This window comes from Leucopleurus acutus (assembly GCF_964270905.1).
Source record: "Leucopleurus acutus genome assembly, chromosome: 4".
NCBI classification, from domain to species: domain Eukaryota; kingdom Metazoa; phylum Chordata; class Mammalia; order Artiodactyla; family Delphinidae; genus Leucopleurus; species Leucopleurus acutus.
In genome coordinates, this window is record NC_139146.1 from 108,011,383 (window position 1) to 108,026,792 (window position 15,410).

The 15,410-nt window shown below is 36.1% G+C and overlaps 1 protein-coding gene and 1 long non-coding RNA gene across 2 annotated transcripts in view; one reads left to right on the top strand and one right to left on the bottom strand.

Annotated features, from left to right (window-relative positions):
• LOC309961476 overlaps positions 1 to 15,410 on the top strand; it is a 205,909-nt gene that overhangs the window by 151,261 nt on the left and 39,238 nt on the right. The gene's annotated exons all lie outside the window — the stretch shown is intronic.
• ADAMTS3 (ADAM metallopeptidase with thrombospondin type 1 motif 3) overlaps positions 1 to 15,410 on the bottom strand; it is a gene marked incomplete at its 3' end in the record, with an annotated part of 287,161 nt that overhangs the window by 21,082 nt on the left and 250,669 nt on the right. Inside the window, exons 7-15 of the mRNA XM_082838783.1 lie at positions 13,691 to 13,847; positions 12,838 to 12,943; positions 12,285 to 12,428; positions 11,534 to 11,666; positions 9,955 to 10,068; positions 7,799 to 7,944; positions 6,653 to 6,828; positions 4,672 to 4,805; positions 3,007 to 3,130 (exon numbers count right to left, since the gene is read on the bottom strand). Of these exons, the coding sequence (XP_082694909.1) occupies positions 3,007 to 3,130; positions 4,672 to 4,805; positions 6,653 to 6,828; positions 7,799 to 7,944; positions 9,955 to 10,068; positions 11,534 to 11,666; positions 12,285 to 12,428; positions 12,838 to 12,943; positions 13,691 to 13,847 (1,234 nt within the window). The remainder of the gene's footprint in view (positions 1 to 3,006; positions 3,131 to 4,671; positions 4,806 to 6,652; positions 6,829 to 7,798; positions 7,945 to 9,954; positions 10,069 to 11,533; positions 11,667 to 12,284; positions 12,429 to 12,837; positions 12,944 to 13,690; positions 13,848 to 15,410) is intronic.

The following is a 15,410-nucleotide window of genomic DNA, read 5'->3' on the forward strand; positions in this document are numbered from 1 at the left end:
CATTTTTAGTGCAATTAGTTGGTGAACTCCTTGATATATTTTATCTGTCTATATACTATTTTAAAAGCCTAAGTGGCAAGTATAAACAGCTGAACTTCTAACTCATGAAATATCTTCAGATTTAAACACCTGCTTTATTCTAAAGAAATTACAAAAGAAAAATCCATGAGTAGCTTTCATTTATATTGTGATCAGCAATTAATTTGAAAGCTTTAAACAAGTTTTAAAGGGGAATGTTTTAAAATATGTGCTGTAGATTTGGTTGGAATATGTCTGCAGGTTATGTTGTGCATTGCCTCTACACGTACCCTAACTAAGTTCAATCTTCTAAGTGAGAAATCACAAAACCAATATGCTGAATAGCTTGTCTTGGGTTTTAAAATCACATATCAATCGTATTGCAGTCATTGTCTTATATAACAAACTTTCTTAGTATTATCACGTGTCCTAAAAATTATCTTAAGGCCGTTTAGAATTAAGGTCCTAACCATAAATCAACAATAATCAGGGCAAATAGAGAAACCAACATGTTTTACCTCGCTTGTAAGAAAAAAATGAATATAGGAAGATTATGCAACTTATACACCTTCATTACATCATGAAACCTATAATTCATATATTACAAGTATTGACAGAAATTCAGTTATAAATACAAAATTGCTTATGGAATCAGAAAGAAATCTGTTTTTCTGTCATTTCCTATATTGACAATTATTACCTTTGTGTAGATTTATCTAACTCTTGTACAATATTTATTAGTGTCTTAACTAAATGGAGTGGTCACTTTGGGGTCAGGGTTTTCAGCACCTGAGCCTGGGTGATACTCAGTACCTGAAATGTACCATGTCTGCCGGAGTGCAAGAGCTGGAAGTAACATGCTTAAGATGCCAAGTGTAGCAAAACAGCTTGATGCCATTTATGGATGCCCATCTTTCTGCAGTTTGCTACAACTTACCCAGTACATTTTTAGCTTCCCTTGTTTCAGCAAGAGAAATATTACGAGCTCCTTTGGGTAAAGTGAAGGCGCCTCTCATCTTCCCTTAAATAGAATGTCTTTAATTAGTGGAGAGTTCAATGTTTATCAAAGTCTTGCTGTTTCATTGACTATACTATAAGCTATATATATTTTATTAGGTAATATATAAAATATGTTCCATAATTTTATATGTTGAAGTCAAAATGCACTTATAACAGTTAGCTAATGCCAGTAAACTGTTAATAGTCAATGAAAGTAAGACTAAGAGTGAACGAGAAATGATATAGGTGATTTGAAGTTGAATACTTGCAGATTTCATTTTCCAGCAACTTGAATTCTTTACGGCACCTCTTGCTTAAATTTTTCCCTGTTGGAAAAGGTTAATTAGTCTATTGAATAACTACGATAACATTAGTTCAAAGAAATGGATGTTAGATTATCTTCAAACAGTTTGAATCTGTATGACTGATTAAAGCTTTCTTCTCTTCTTCAGAACTTGATTCACAGGTTTAGCATAATTTTGAGGTATCTGAAAGAAAGTGTCACTGCCTTTTATTACACATAATATAGAATGGATAATAATGGTAAAAACCATTTTCTTTACATTCATTCACTCTGGGAATAAAAAATTAATTATTTTACACCTAAACAAACAATACGTAACTGCAATAAAGAAAGCACGGTGAATTATTTCACATTAAGATGGAGAAAATCACGTTACTCCACCAAAACCATTGTATATGTATATAATTCTAATTCTGTTTGCTTTATTAAAATAATACAATCAGCCAGAAATGGCAATATTTGATTTTTAACAATTTTCAAAGTACAAAGCATAGTAAATTATCACACAGGAATAGCAAAGATATCAGTAACTAGAGTAGGGAATGCTTAAGAAAAACACATTAGAATATAATCAACTACCTCTGTCTAGCTCTAAATATATCAAAGAGCAAAGCTGATATGTGTGGAAATGGCTTGAGCTGCGTACCTGGGGTATAATGGGAGCAAAAAGAACTAAGAGAATTACTCTATTTGGATAAAGAACAGTTTTTTATACTTCTTATTTTTCTAAAAGGAAAAATTAGCGCTATGACAATGTGCTCAAAGTAAACCAAATCTTTGTTTTTGTTTTGTTTTATCTTGTTTTCTTTTATTCTATAAGAGACTATATCTTGGATGTAAGAGAAGCTTTTCAAGGGAAGCCTCACATTAAATTTATCTTTAAATGCTGAATTCTCAGAGACATTTGTCCAATAAATTTGTGGAATAACTGAACAATATTTGTTACAAATTTAAAGAAATTATTCCGTAATCAATGTTTATATCTAAGTCTTATGAAAATTCCAATGAATTATTATGAAAATACTAATAATTTTGCATATTATTTGCTTTTGGTTCCATCTGACGAACCTTCACCACATGCCTGAGTCCAGGCCAGACTGTGTAACAAGCAGAGAAATTCAAACACATAAGCAATTATACCTCAGGTTATTTTTTGGTTGTATGTACCTCAAACTTGTTTGATATAAACTTGTAAATATTATGTGAAATATAGACCCTAGATTTATAGATTTATAAATAGGATAAACTTGTTCACTTATAAAAGAAGCAAAATGAATATAATATTTTTAAAGTTGTATTTAAAGTTTTATAATATTTTTAACTTCTGATCAACAATTTATGTGCAACAGAAAATTCAAAATAAGCATTAATTCTAATAATTCGGTTTAATGCATTTTATTAAGGACACAGAATTAAACAAAACAGATTTCAACTAACTACTATAATTGATATTGGTTTTATTTGTTCCTTATCTACATTTAGTAGATTTATTTTTTATCATGGACACTATGAAGTATGAATTGTCAAAGTTGTTAAAATAATTCCTTAAAAGGTAATCTGAATAAAAATAAATCAGCAGCTAATTTTTTTATGTTTATAGAGAAAGTGCGGCATTCCTAAAAGAAGTCTCAGACAAATGCAAATCATGGAGAAGGATACTGAATTCACGAGAGACCTCATCTTACCAAGCTTCCTGGGTGTTCTGGTAAACGTCCCCTTTACGGTTCGACAATGGGAATTATCTCCTCCACAGACCCCACACTTATCCTCAACCTTGTTAGAACCGATTTCTTTATCACAGCCCACTTTCTGGGGAGAGAAGATATTAAATGTAGCTAAGTTTAACGTGCCAAGTAAAGGTCAGCATCCTGTAGAATGATACACCATTTGTTTCATCATCGGCCCACAGACAGGAACCAACATTCCTCTCTAGCTCTGATTTTTAATCCCTCAGTCTTTTAAAGAACTACTATGAAATAAAATGACTTGTACTCTGGGCAGTAAAGTATAAATTTCCCTCGGTCTAATGAAGTGTTTCCCCCGTCATACATCGGCAATCATCAAACATTTGTGGAACGCAGAAGTTGTAGCTGATGCTGAGGAGACAAAATTAAGAGGCGTTTCTCCCTTGTTGCCTTCATATTTATAAAGATGAATACTAAAATAGTGAGTTGTCTATTAGTACAGACTTTACAAGTTGGTAAGGGATGTGAGACAAAACATCACAGATGTAGTGGAGATTTTCACAGTGCCCTGAAGGAACAGACGGTGTGGAAAGGCAATTCAAGAATAAAAAGGGATTAAAACAGAGCCACAGAAGTCATCAAAAGTGGGTTCAGATAATAATATGTGAACCATACCTAAACTAATGGAAAGTTAGCGTTGTATGGTGGTGAAGAATAGTGAAAGATCTGCGAATCACAGGCTGTGGAAGGCGTTGAATATCAGGAAGAGTTTATATTTTCACATTAATTTAACAGGGAACTACTGAAAAGTTTTCTGAACTGGGGTAGGTCCTTAATATAAATCAGTGTTGGATAATGATAATGATACCGCACTCATAAGTTTGGGATGAGAGTGAGCAGAGAAAATACCGACAACATATACATTTAATGCACCAGATACTGTGGGAGGTGAAAGATGGACAAAACACAGATTCTACTTTAAGGAAATTTTTGTTCAGCTATGAGGCATCTGCGAATTTGAGATTCTTTAATATAACACTTCAGTTATGCTGAAGTGAAAACGAATCAAACAGGAGCAATGTGTTCGGTTAATAAGGATAATTTCTTATCGCTTTAACCTGTGAACATGAACAGAAAGTAAACTGCATTAAAGAAAAGATTAAATGGGCAAGAGACAGTTTTTGCATCTTCACTAGTACTTTTGTTCTGATGTGGAACTCAGCGTTTAAACTTAGAATTAATTGGAAGGGAGAAAGAGAAGTTTCTATCATCTTTTAAACAAACGATAAAACACATTTAGCATTGAATTTTTTAAAAAGACTTGGTATTGTATTAGTGGATGGCTACTATAATATACTCAAAGCCAAGGCATGGTTCCCAAGTTGTATTCCCAGCCTTGAGGTATCAGAGGAAGCCGCCAAAAATGCATTTGGCTGGAAATTAGGAAAACTAATTAAATCTTGATTTTGCCAGTGACCAAAGTTTGATTTGATTAATTGCAATTTCTTCCCAATTTAGCTTAGCTACTGAACTATTCATAGATCCTCATTGTAATGTGATCTCAGATAAGAGTTAAAATATTTTTGAAAATATGCAGATGAATGAAAGGAAAAGTAGAATTGCACACTACTGTACGAAGCTTTGGGGGAAGCAATCTGAACTCACCACACACTCTCCGCGCACACATATGCTGTATGGGTCTTTGTAAGAGCAGCGCGTTCCGTCATGCACCAGCTGTTTCATATAAGCAACATCTCCAGTCTCTTTGGATTGACAGTAGAGGTGGCATCTTTTCTTGGCTGCATAAGATGGAGGATTAAGTCGACTATTTATGTAAAATGGTATATTTGAACAGTATAGTTTATTTTGTTTGTAAAATATACAGTTTCAATGTGGTTTCCTGAAAACAAATTGTATAAATAAATAAAGAGTAGGGGAAAAGTATGCACACTTGGCATATTTGTTTAAACCAGGGTGACCCTACGCTTTGACATCTAAACTGGGATAATTTTGACAGTGAAAAGGGGCTCTATTAATAATATACACAGGGACAATAGGTATAAACTGGGACTGTCCCAGGCAACGCAGCTCGTATGGCTGGCTACCCTAGATTTAACCACAGCTGTTCAATAAATTTCATTCAGCATCAATTTAGTTTTAGTGACACTTAGAGCACTGAAAGGGCTTCTCTTTTTTTTTTTAAATTAATTTCATTGGAGTATAGTTGTTTTACAGTGTGTTAGTTTTAGGTGTACAGCAAAGTGATTCAGTTATACATATACATATATCTATTCTTTTTCAGATTCTTTGCTCATATAGGTTCTCATAGACCAAGCTTACCAATTTTATAGTTTCATTGCCTTCCTTCATCTATGCCATGACCTCATTTCTCATTCACATCTCAAAATTAAACTTTCAGAACTCTATTGCAACAACGATCAGTGGTCTAATGAACTTGTATAAGATGACCAGAAGTTGAAGTACTGTAAGCATTAGTAATATAAAAGTCCAACTACTGTCTGTTCTGCAAATGAATATATGTTTAATACTAAACATATGTTTAATACTAAAAGTTTCACCATGGTAGTGTGAGTCTTTCCAAAATTTATTACATTCCTATTATATGCCAAGCACTGACTTACTCTTTGATTTCATTTTCCCCCCAATTTTGTTTTCCAAACACAGAATGACAACTTGGTGAAAAAAACCCTGCGTTATATACCAAATACCAAGATGTGCATCCTCTGCCCATCCTCATTTCTGTATTCCCACTCATCCCATTGTAATTAGATTCTGCCACTTTTCTCCTCAGCCCTATAATAGTCTCATGTCTACTCACTTCCCATCTCTTCCCCGTCTTAGGGTTTCTCTTTTATTTGACTCAAAGGCCTAGTATAGTTTTTGCTTCTTGCAGGATCTCATTAATTAAATCTAAGTTATGTGACTCACTTCCCCGAAATAAATCAAAATAATGCATTGCAATTTTGAATTCCTACACATATGCATCTTTCCTTTAAAACAGCTTTTAAACTGAACTCGGCAGTGTATTATATCACACAATAATTCTGTAACTACTTTTTATTCACTCAACTAAGAAATTTGTCAAGAAGTTCCCATTTGAACAGATTTAACCGAAAATTCAGGGGTAAGAAGTGAAACATGACAAGGGAATTTCCAAGTGTATTTCTTGATAACCAGTGTACAGTACAAAAGTAAAAGGTTATGAAGTGCCTTTTGTTATTGAATAATGGTCTTTGTCTTATTCCTGACTTGGTTGTAAAATAACTATATTTTTCTCTAGTTATTCAGAAAGGAAGGATCACAATATTCCAGAAGCATTTCCTAGTAGAGGGATTTCAGTTGCATGAGGAGACTCAACATCTCTCCCAGGCGTTGCTTTCTACTTGTCTTTCCAGTAGTGACGGTGGCAATGCTGCTTCCCAGGAGCTATGCCATAATTCTCACCTCTCTAGAGAAAGGCGTGTGTTAGCCTTATTCTTGGAAACCCGGGAGGACCTACCCCTATAAGCACCAAGTTTTCTAAGTCACCAAGTAGAGATCAAGAGTCCAAGGGCTTGTGTGTTGACAAAGCTTAAGCTCTAAGTAACCATCAACACAGCAGGAAAAGCGAGGGCATCTTACTCACAGTCGGGGTGTTCATATGGCAACCAGTGGTGTTTGGTATTCTGGTATTCAAAGTGGGAGTTACGCTGCTGGCACTGCTGGGCTCTGAAGTCCTCAAAGTGTTTTTGGCATTCTTCTGTATTACAAAGCTGGTACTCAAAATTAACACCAGGACAATCCTGACCACCATTGATGGGCCTAAAGAAAAGACAACATTTAAAAAGGACTTTTGGCTCTGGTCCAGCAGTTGAAGCTTGCAGACACAGTGCTGGAGGACAGAAAGCCAAGGCTTCTGAGCTGCCAGCACAAAGTGAATGAACTCATACTTCCTACTTTCAATCCATTTCCAAAAGCACTATCCTCTCCCTGCTGAGGTTTGGTGGCGGGAATTCCCAAACTCAACTTACATCAGTATATTTTAAAGCAGTGTATTTTTCAATACACTGCTTTAAAATATTAAAGCAGTGTATTTTAAATGCACAGCAAAAGTATATAAAGAAACAAAAAACAGGTATATGGTCTCAGGAAAATTATATTTTATATCATGTATAAAACATGTAGAAGCAACCCAAAGAAACACTGATCACAGCTCTATGCCTCTGTTTCCTAACATGTAAAATGAAAATAATAATCCAATCTTCCTTAGAGAAACACTGTGAGGATTAAATGAGTTAGCATGTTGAAAACACTTAGAACAGAGTGTGGCTCATGGTGAACCCTCGCTGTTCTAACTACTATAAGGATAACTTTTCTCCTAACAGTTTGTTGGCCTTCTTTCACCATCTTCCCGTCACCAGCTCTGAAGCATTCTTCTCCTAACTCGGAAGTGAGGGAGCCTCTGGTTGGTGTTGCTCCTGCCGGCAGGCCTGACCTTCCTCCAGCGGGTCTCACAGCCTTGGTGCCCAGGTCCTAAGAGCACAGCCATCTGCTTTCCCCGCTCAGCTCCTTAATCCTCCCAAACAGCAATTTCTTTAACAATCTCTAATCTTAACCATGGACTACTCTTCACAAGATTGATAAATGGGGATTTACCCAAAATAGAAACTTAAACCGTTAGTTTGCATGTTCTGTGTTTTACATGTACTTCAAGAAACAGAGCATTAGCGACATAATATTGAAGCATTTTCTGGTCTATCCCAATAACCAGAATGACAGGAGTTATACTCACATTGGATTATTGCACTGGCGTGTTCTAAAGCGAACACCAGTTCCACAGGTCCGGGAACAGGAGCCAAATTTGGTCCATGATCCCCAGTTGCCGTCTTGTTTTTGCTGATTAGCATTCTTCCACATGCAATGACCCTTATAGCACCACTTAGGGAAACGACACAAAGCAATCATGAAAATCGTGCGTATGCTAAAGCTGAAGTTGTTATACAAGAATCACCAAGCGAAGAACTTCATTTCTTTTTTATTTTCTTTTTCAGGCAAAAATACACTTAAAATTATCTCAAAGCAGTGCCCTGTACACTGGGTAATTTACACTTGCATTTTTAAGTATAAAATTAAAATTAAAAAAATAACATTCACTCAGACAAGGTTTTAAATGACACATTTACCAGTGAGTATTAAACATCATAATCAATAAGGATGATCTGAGCACCCAACTTGCCCAGTAGGTGCTATTCTACCCTTCATCCCTCATTATCTGTATTACTGGAGTTTTTTAAGGGCAATCTGCTCCCCTTTAAAATAATGACAGGAAACCATATGTCTTAATTTAGAAAATAATTAACATAACATATCTAAAACATATATAACTTTCAAAACACTTGTACATAATTGTTAAAATTTTCCTTCACAATGATTCTGAGAGATATATGATCTTTACTTTTCTGATGAGGAAAACTGGGACCCAGAAAGGACCATGAGTAGTGTAAGACTCTCTGACCGGAAAAACTAAGTGGGGAATACTAAAACATGGATACTGTAGAGGCCTAGAGCTTACAGTACCCAGCACACAGCAGATGCTCAAAAGGTGTTAGTTCTTTTCCCTTCCAACATTTTGACTCACTTTTTTATCGTACATACAATGAAAGTGTTTCTTAAAACTCAATTCTGGGAAATTGAAACATAACACAAATATATTTAGGGAAGTTGGATGTTCAGAGTTGGTTTACAGAATACCTTTTTCATAAAGCAAAAATGAATCAACTCATTGTTGCTTCTGTTTTTTCAGTCAGAAGTCTGTAATACTGAATTTTCCCAAAGCAACACACTGTACAAGTTTAGCATAGTGCCTAAAAGTTTAAATGTGAATAATGGGAGATTTTATTATTATTATCATGTTTGTAATTCTCATAGCAAGTACAGTTTATACACATTCGAAATAGAGCTTTAAAGGGCTGCAGAAGACCTAAAAGCTATATAAATCTTCTTTGCCAGGTTTTGGTCCTATCTACAATATCTTATTTCCAAACTAGTCAAAGCTCTTCAACTTGAGCTCTTAACATCCCTTTGTTTGGGGTTTCATGATCGTTCCCCTCCTGAGTAGCGTAGCTTGGCACTGGGCCAGTTTCTGAGCATTTGATCCTCACTACGTAACTTGAGATTGAAACTTCTGGGCATCTTTCCCCAAAGAGCAAGGCCAAATCTTCTGTACAAGTTCACATGACTTTATTTCTGGACAACTTTCACAAGGAATGGGATGCCAGCAAGTAAATCAAATCCCATTAGGGCCCAGATACTCGGCTGAGCTGCCGCTTCCTATTCTATCAGCAGGGCGCTGTATAGTGGCCTCGAAGATGTCAGGTCCTAATCCTTAAAAGCTGTAAATGTTACCTTATTTGGAAAAGAGTTTTTGCAGATGTAATTAAGTAAGAATTTTTAGATGGGGAGATTATCCTGGATTATCCAGGTGAACCCTAAATGCCATCACATGTATCCTTATAAGAGAGGGGCAGAGGGAAATTTATACACAGAAGAGAAGGGGGCAATGTGGCCACAAAAGCAGAGACTGGAGTGGTGCAGCCACAAGTCAAGGAATTCAGTCAATCGCCAGAAGCTGGAAGAGCTAAGGACAGATTCTCCACTAGCGCCTCTGGAGAGAGTACCATTGGCCCACACATTGATTTCAGCTCAGTGAAAACTGATTTTGTTCTTCCAGCCTCCAGAACTGAGAGAGTAGTTTTCTGTTAATTTAAGCCACTAAGTCTGGGGTAATTTGTCATAGCAGCTATAGGAAACTTGTACACAGTGTTCATGCATTCCCACAATGAAACTTTATGTACTATGGTTTTCTTAAAAATGATGATACATGTTATTTAAAGATGATTATTATGCAACGTATCTTAAATCTTTATTGTATAAATAGATTATACTCACTTTTCCAGCAGCACATTCGGTCCCATCAAGTGGGGGTCCTTTTTTAGTCTTACAAAAGTAGGGATTATCAGGATGGCTACACCAAAGCTGTTTACATGGGTCAAAGGTTCGGAACTAGAAGAGAAAAAAACCAAACTGTCAGCGACATAGAGATGGAATGACTTGTACCAACAACACCTTCTACACAGTTTCTTCATGTCATGTTTTTTGCATATTTTAATTTCAAGTTAATAGTCAAACTTGTGGCATGTTAAGAAAACAAACGAACAAACACTGCCTAAGAATTCCAAGTAAAGAATACTTTCATTCCACTTTTCTAAAATAACACTGATAAACAATGATTTGTCTGGGATTCTTCTGTTGACTTTTCTATTCTTTATGCCATTTCTATCTTATGGTTTTCAAATAGACAATATTGGGATTTTTAAAAGAATGAGTAATTATTATGAACATTTTAAATATGAAAACATTATAGTGGTTTTGCAGCTCTCAAGCCATCAGAATGGCTTCTCTTTAACCCTGAATGGATGAACCAGTCAGAAATAAATAATAAAAATGCCCATCATAATGAGCCAACTAAAAGCAGAAAATATTTGTCAAACTTTCTGTGTAAGATAATGTATTCCAGGTATTAACAAAATATACAATACATTCATATAGTTTATAAAGTACTTTCCATATATTTGATCTTCATAACAATCTGTGGCTGAGAAATACGGGTTATAAGGTAAGACTATAGTTATGGATACAATAAGACAGTAACAGAGATAGACCAGAATCTTAGTCTTCTCACTCTTAAGGATGTCTTTCATTTTCCTAAAACACTACATTATAATATCCAAATGTTAAGCACACATATTTGTGTTACTGTTTCCTCATCTGCTCTCTAACAGTAAATATCTTATCATTCTTTAGATAAATTTAAAAATATATATGTATATATATCAAACAGCAGTTTACCCACATCTTCATTGCCTACACCACTAATTATCCAGATACAGACTCATGGTCATAGCTTTTTTTTTTTTTAATTAGTACTCATTTTGGATCTGGGTTTTTTGTTCTAATTCCTATTACCTAATGCAGAAACTGTAATTTTCTACACTAGTGAGCCAAAGCTTTAGAATTCTCAGGTCAGAACATTATCGCAGGTCATTAGGAGCTGACCGTGTATACCTTACAAACAAACCAAATATCTGTATATATCTGCATATGGAGGAATTCAAACAGCAGATCAACTTCTTTTGATGAAATACTTTTTTTTCTTGCTTTAACAAATAAAGCTTTCTCCAACATATAAAAAGCCCTATTTACCAGATGTGTGACTTAAGCAAGTTGCTTAATCTCTGTAAGTCTTGGCTTGTTCATCTGTAAAATAAAAGTATACCAACTCCCTTCTAGCCTGTCACAAGGATTAAATAAGATAGCATATTTAAAGCACTTAGCTTTAGCATGTACTGACATAGCAAACACAAAATTGTTGGTTCATATTCTTGCACCAGTGAGTCTGTAAATGTCACCAAACATGAGCTAAGCAAGTAGATTTCAATATGCAAAATCTAAATTGACTGTAACATACCGCAGTGCACATTTTATAACCAACACCAAAGTCAAAACGACATTGCTCATCCATAGAATAATTGATTCCAGGAAGTTCTGGGAGTTTGGGCCAGTCATGTTCAAAAGGGTCATCAAGGAGACAGTCATAGGAACTGTAGGAAGGAAAATACTGCATGTAGTTAAATGTTCATTTTTTTATCATGTTCCAATGAAAAAGTATTCTTAGGTTACATACTCGGGAATTTCATCAGATCATAAAGCAAGGTTACAAAAGCATACCTTTTAAGGTTTTTAGTTTCAGCCCCATTTAGAAAAAGACCATTCATCTTTATTCATCCCAGGAAAATAAGCCAACCATACTTAGAAACACAGTAGAACCATGACAACCTTGTTCGTGTCCCTAGCTGAACCCGCCCATGGTGTGGCAGGGCAGATCCTGACCCCTATGTTACGGAGTATAGGTGGTACCCTATGCAGGCATCGCATGACCATCCCCTCCTCAAATCAACTTTGACCATTAGTCAAAGAGTCCATAAAGAATTTACTAAAAGGAAACCACAGTAAAAAAATTCACTTAAATTCTAGGCTCATGGCTTAAAGTATTGCAATTACATTGTGGAACTGTGCCAAAAGCTGAGTCAGAAGAAAATGTTTGTCATGAACAAAAGTTTTCGTTCCCTGGGAGTTTGGTTCTGATCAAGGCCCTAAGAGTCAGTTTCACGTCTGTATTTCTACTATAACATTCTCATGACACGCAGAAGGAGACATACTGAATGTATCTTTTCAGTTCTTGGCCGCTGCAGCGGGACCAGTGGTAACGATGAAACGCTGCTTGCACCAAAGGAGCCATGACACTTCCCATGGCAGTCTCATCACCGCACCTGTTGCCTTGTCCATCATGCTCCATTCCCAGCCTAGAACACAAAGCGAGACCTTACTGGTAAGAATCATCATAGGGGCCATGGCTTTGGCATAATTTCTGTTTTGAAAATAAGTACAGGAAAATAGGTGTTTTTTAAGTTAATGTGGCTTTTGTGGAGAAGTCACAGACACTGTGAAACTGAGAGCAATCTGACACAAATGCCTTTTTTAGTCTATAGCTATGAAAAGCCCAGGAGTGTCTCTGCAAGCCAGAGTCACTCATTTAGTTTCAGTGCATGACCTCTTCACTGTTTTCAGCCCCTCAAACTTGGCAAGGGATGAGAGTTGCATGCTGGCATGCACTCTACCCAAAGTATGAACAATACTGAGAGAAGCAGACAGAAAAGACCTTGTTTTTTTCTTTTTTTTTTTTTTGCTTTATAGCTGTCAGCAGTGACTTACACATGGCCAGTTTCATGGGCTACTACAAAAGCAGATGAAAAACCATCCTCATGATTCAGGGTACAACTTCTCACTGGATGACACATGCCTGTGACTGGAGCATATCCTGTAGAGAATAACAATTACTTTCATTTTCATTTTATGAGAAAACCCATTAAGAATTACTACTGGACCTTTGCCTAGGGGGAAAAAAAAGCTTTTCAGGAAACAGAGGCAGTATTATTTCTCTGCTAGCATTGCACCACATTCTCTTGGGAAAGCCACAGGTAATGGGCTCTAAAAAGATTCACTGGGTCTGCATTTTCTCCTCTCTTAAGGGAAGGAACTGCCTGGGGTTACCATTCTGTTCTGCACACCAACCAAGCTCTGTCTTTCTGCTGTAGTGAATGGTCCTTCATATCACGGTACTGATGAAGGGAGCCAGAAATTCCACCAACGTTGAAAAGAAAACGGTCAGTCTAATTTTTTCCGAAGTCTACATCAGAATGTATTAGATAAATGTAAGCTGACTTTGGAAGAAAGCTCTCTGGCAGCAGACATTTCCCATGGCATCTCCCTTCCCATTCCAAACAGTTAGTGGAAATCACACCACACTTTACAGCATCCCCTCTGTACCTCAGATGCACACTCATCATTGTAAAGGAGAGTGTAATTTATCATAGTATTTAGGTGGCATTTAGCATTGCAAATTCCACAGAAGTCACTGGAAGCAACAGAAAGAAAGTGTATGCTTGGCTGATGCATGGAGGAAAGTGATGGTGGAGATCTGAACATTTGAACAGACTCCCTGATTTAGGATTACTTTTGAAAAGTCATGCCCTTAAGTTTTTCTTCTACATATTAATGGAAATACCTTGCATTCCAGCAGGTCCGAAGTCTTGCCTGGTTAAGAAAATTGCATGATCATGGTGTTCAGAATGATTGGGATCAGATTTTTGTTGTTGGCAAGCCCAGCGACACACGTTCTCCAAGCTCCTGGATGGGTTTCCCCTTTCTATGAGGCTGATGGACTAGGAGGAAACAATATGTTAAAGACATACACAGCATTTTCCCAAAGGCTTCCTTTAATAACCTTCTCTGAAATTAACATTTGAGATTACAGTAATTAAATAATGTACAATAATATTATCGGGGGCTTACTTGGAAATAAATACTTATTTGGAAATAAATATTTCCAAATACTCTCATTTGGAAATTCTACATGCCCATGAGGGATACCTTTATGATCGATATTACCTGTGTGAAAGGTGGCTGACACCATTAATGGAAATACGTGACGCTGAGATCGTTTTGCTTTTGTGAAGCAACTCAATATTAATCAACTGGGTAAAAATTCTAGTAAGAATTCCTGATTTAGCTTAGATTTTTAGTTTCATGAATATTAAGAACAAAAATAGAGGATACATGGAAAGATTTGGGCGTGAAACTTTTTTTCCCAGAGATGTTAAAGTGAAAGATCTTCAGTTTCAATTTTTTTTTTGGGGGGGGGGTCCAAAATTAATCAACATATGGGTAGAATATAAGTTCTTCAATGAGCTGGCAAAGCTGGTGGAATCTTCGATTTGAGGAACAGTCAAATTATATAAATCTCACACTGAAAAAAAAACCCTACCCTTTTTTTTAACCTCACAGCAATGAAGAGGAGTGTACTCATATCCTGCAATTCCAAGAGATGGATTGACGTTCCTTGGAATGCTTCTACTATCACATTATTGTCAGGAGTTAAAAGTTCAGAGGGAAAGGCCCCATCCTTCAAGAACCCAGGAGCCATACTTCCCCGAGAAGTTCTGATGGAATGAGAAATTGAACTTGGAACCCAAAATTAGTCCCTACTTGGCTGACCGGCTGAGAGCTTTGTTACATTTCAGCAAATGTTTTTATCAGTGTTTACATTCTTAAGAAAAATGTTTGGTTTATTATAGTTGAACACATACTTCTCCTAACAAATGATTTAATAACCAACTGAAGGCTGTTAACATCTCCATCTGGATCTCACTTGCACTGTGTTGGAGACACAAAGTAGGTCAGGTTTGTGGGATAAACTAAAGATCAATGACACCCTCTCACCAGAAATGATAAGTTTTCATACATAATAAAATGCAAACACATGGATTTTTTTTCCTGTTTGCTAAATGCATAATTTCATTAGTATTCCATAATCAGGAGGATTAATTATGGGAGGGGGGACATGTAATTTTAAACATCAAGAAAGCTGCCAAGTTAGTCACTTCCCCTATGTTTTCTCCTCAAAGGGAGAGACCACTTCCTCCATTCCATTATTTCCAAGGACAGGGACACATCTAGTGTCATTTTAAAGCCAGCTAAAGTTACATTACATAAAAACGCCTATTGTATGTATTCTGACCCAACATTTTGCTTTCAAAAAGATTAATGTCCTTTTAAATAAAAAAAATATTCACCGTGTGCTTTACTTTTCTTAATCGAAAAGACTCATATTTCACATATTGTTTTCAAGAAATCATGAGAGGGTAAGGATCTTTGTTATTTTGCTTCACAGATATATTTGAAGCACCTAGAAAGCATCTGACACATAGTAGGCACTCAGTATAGAT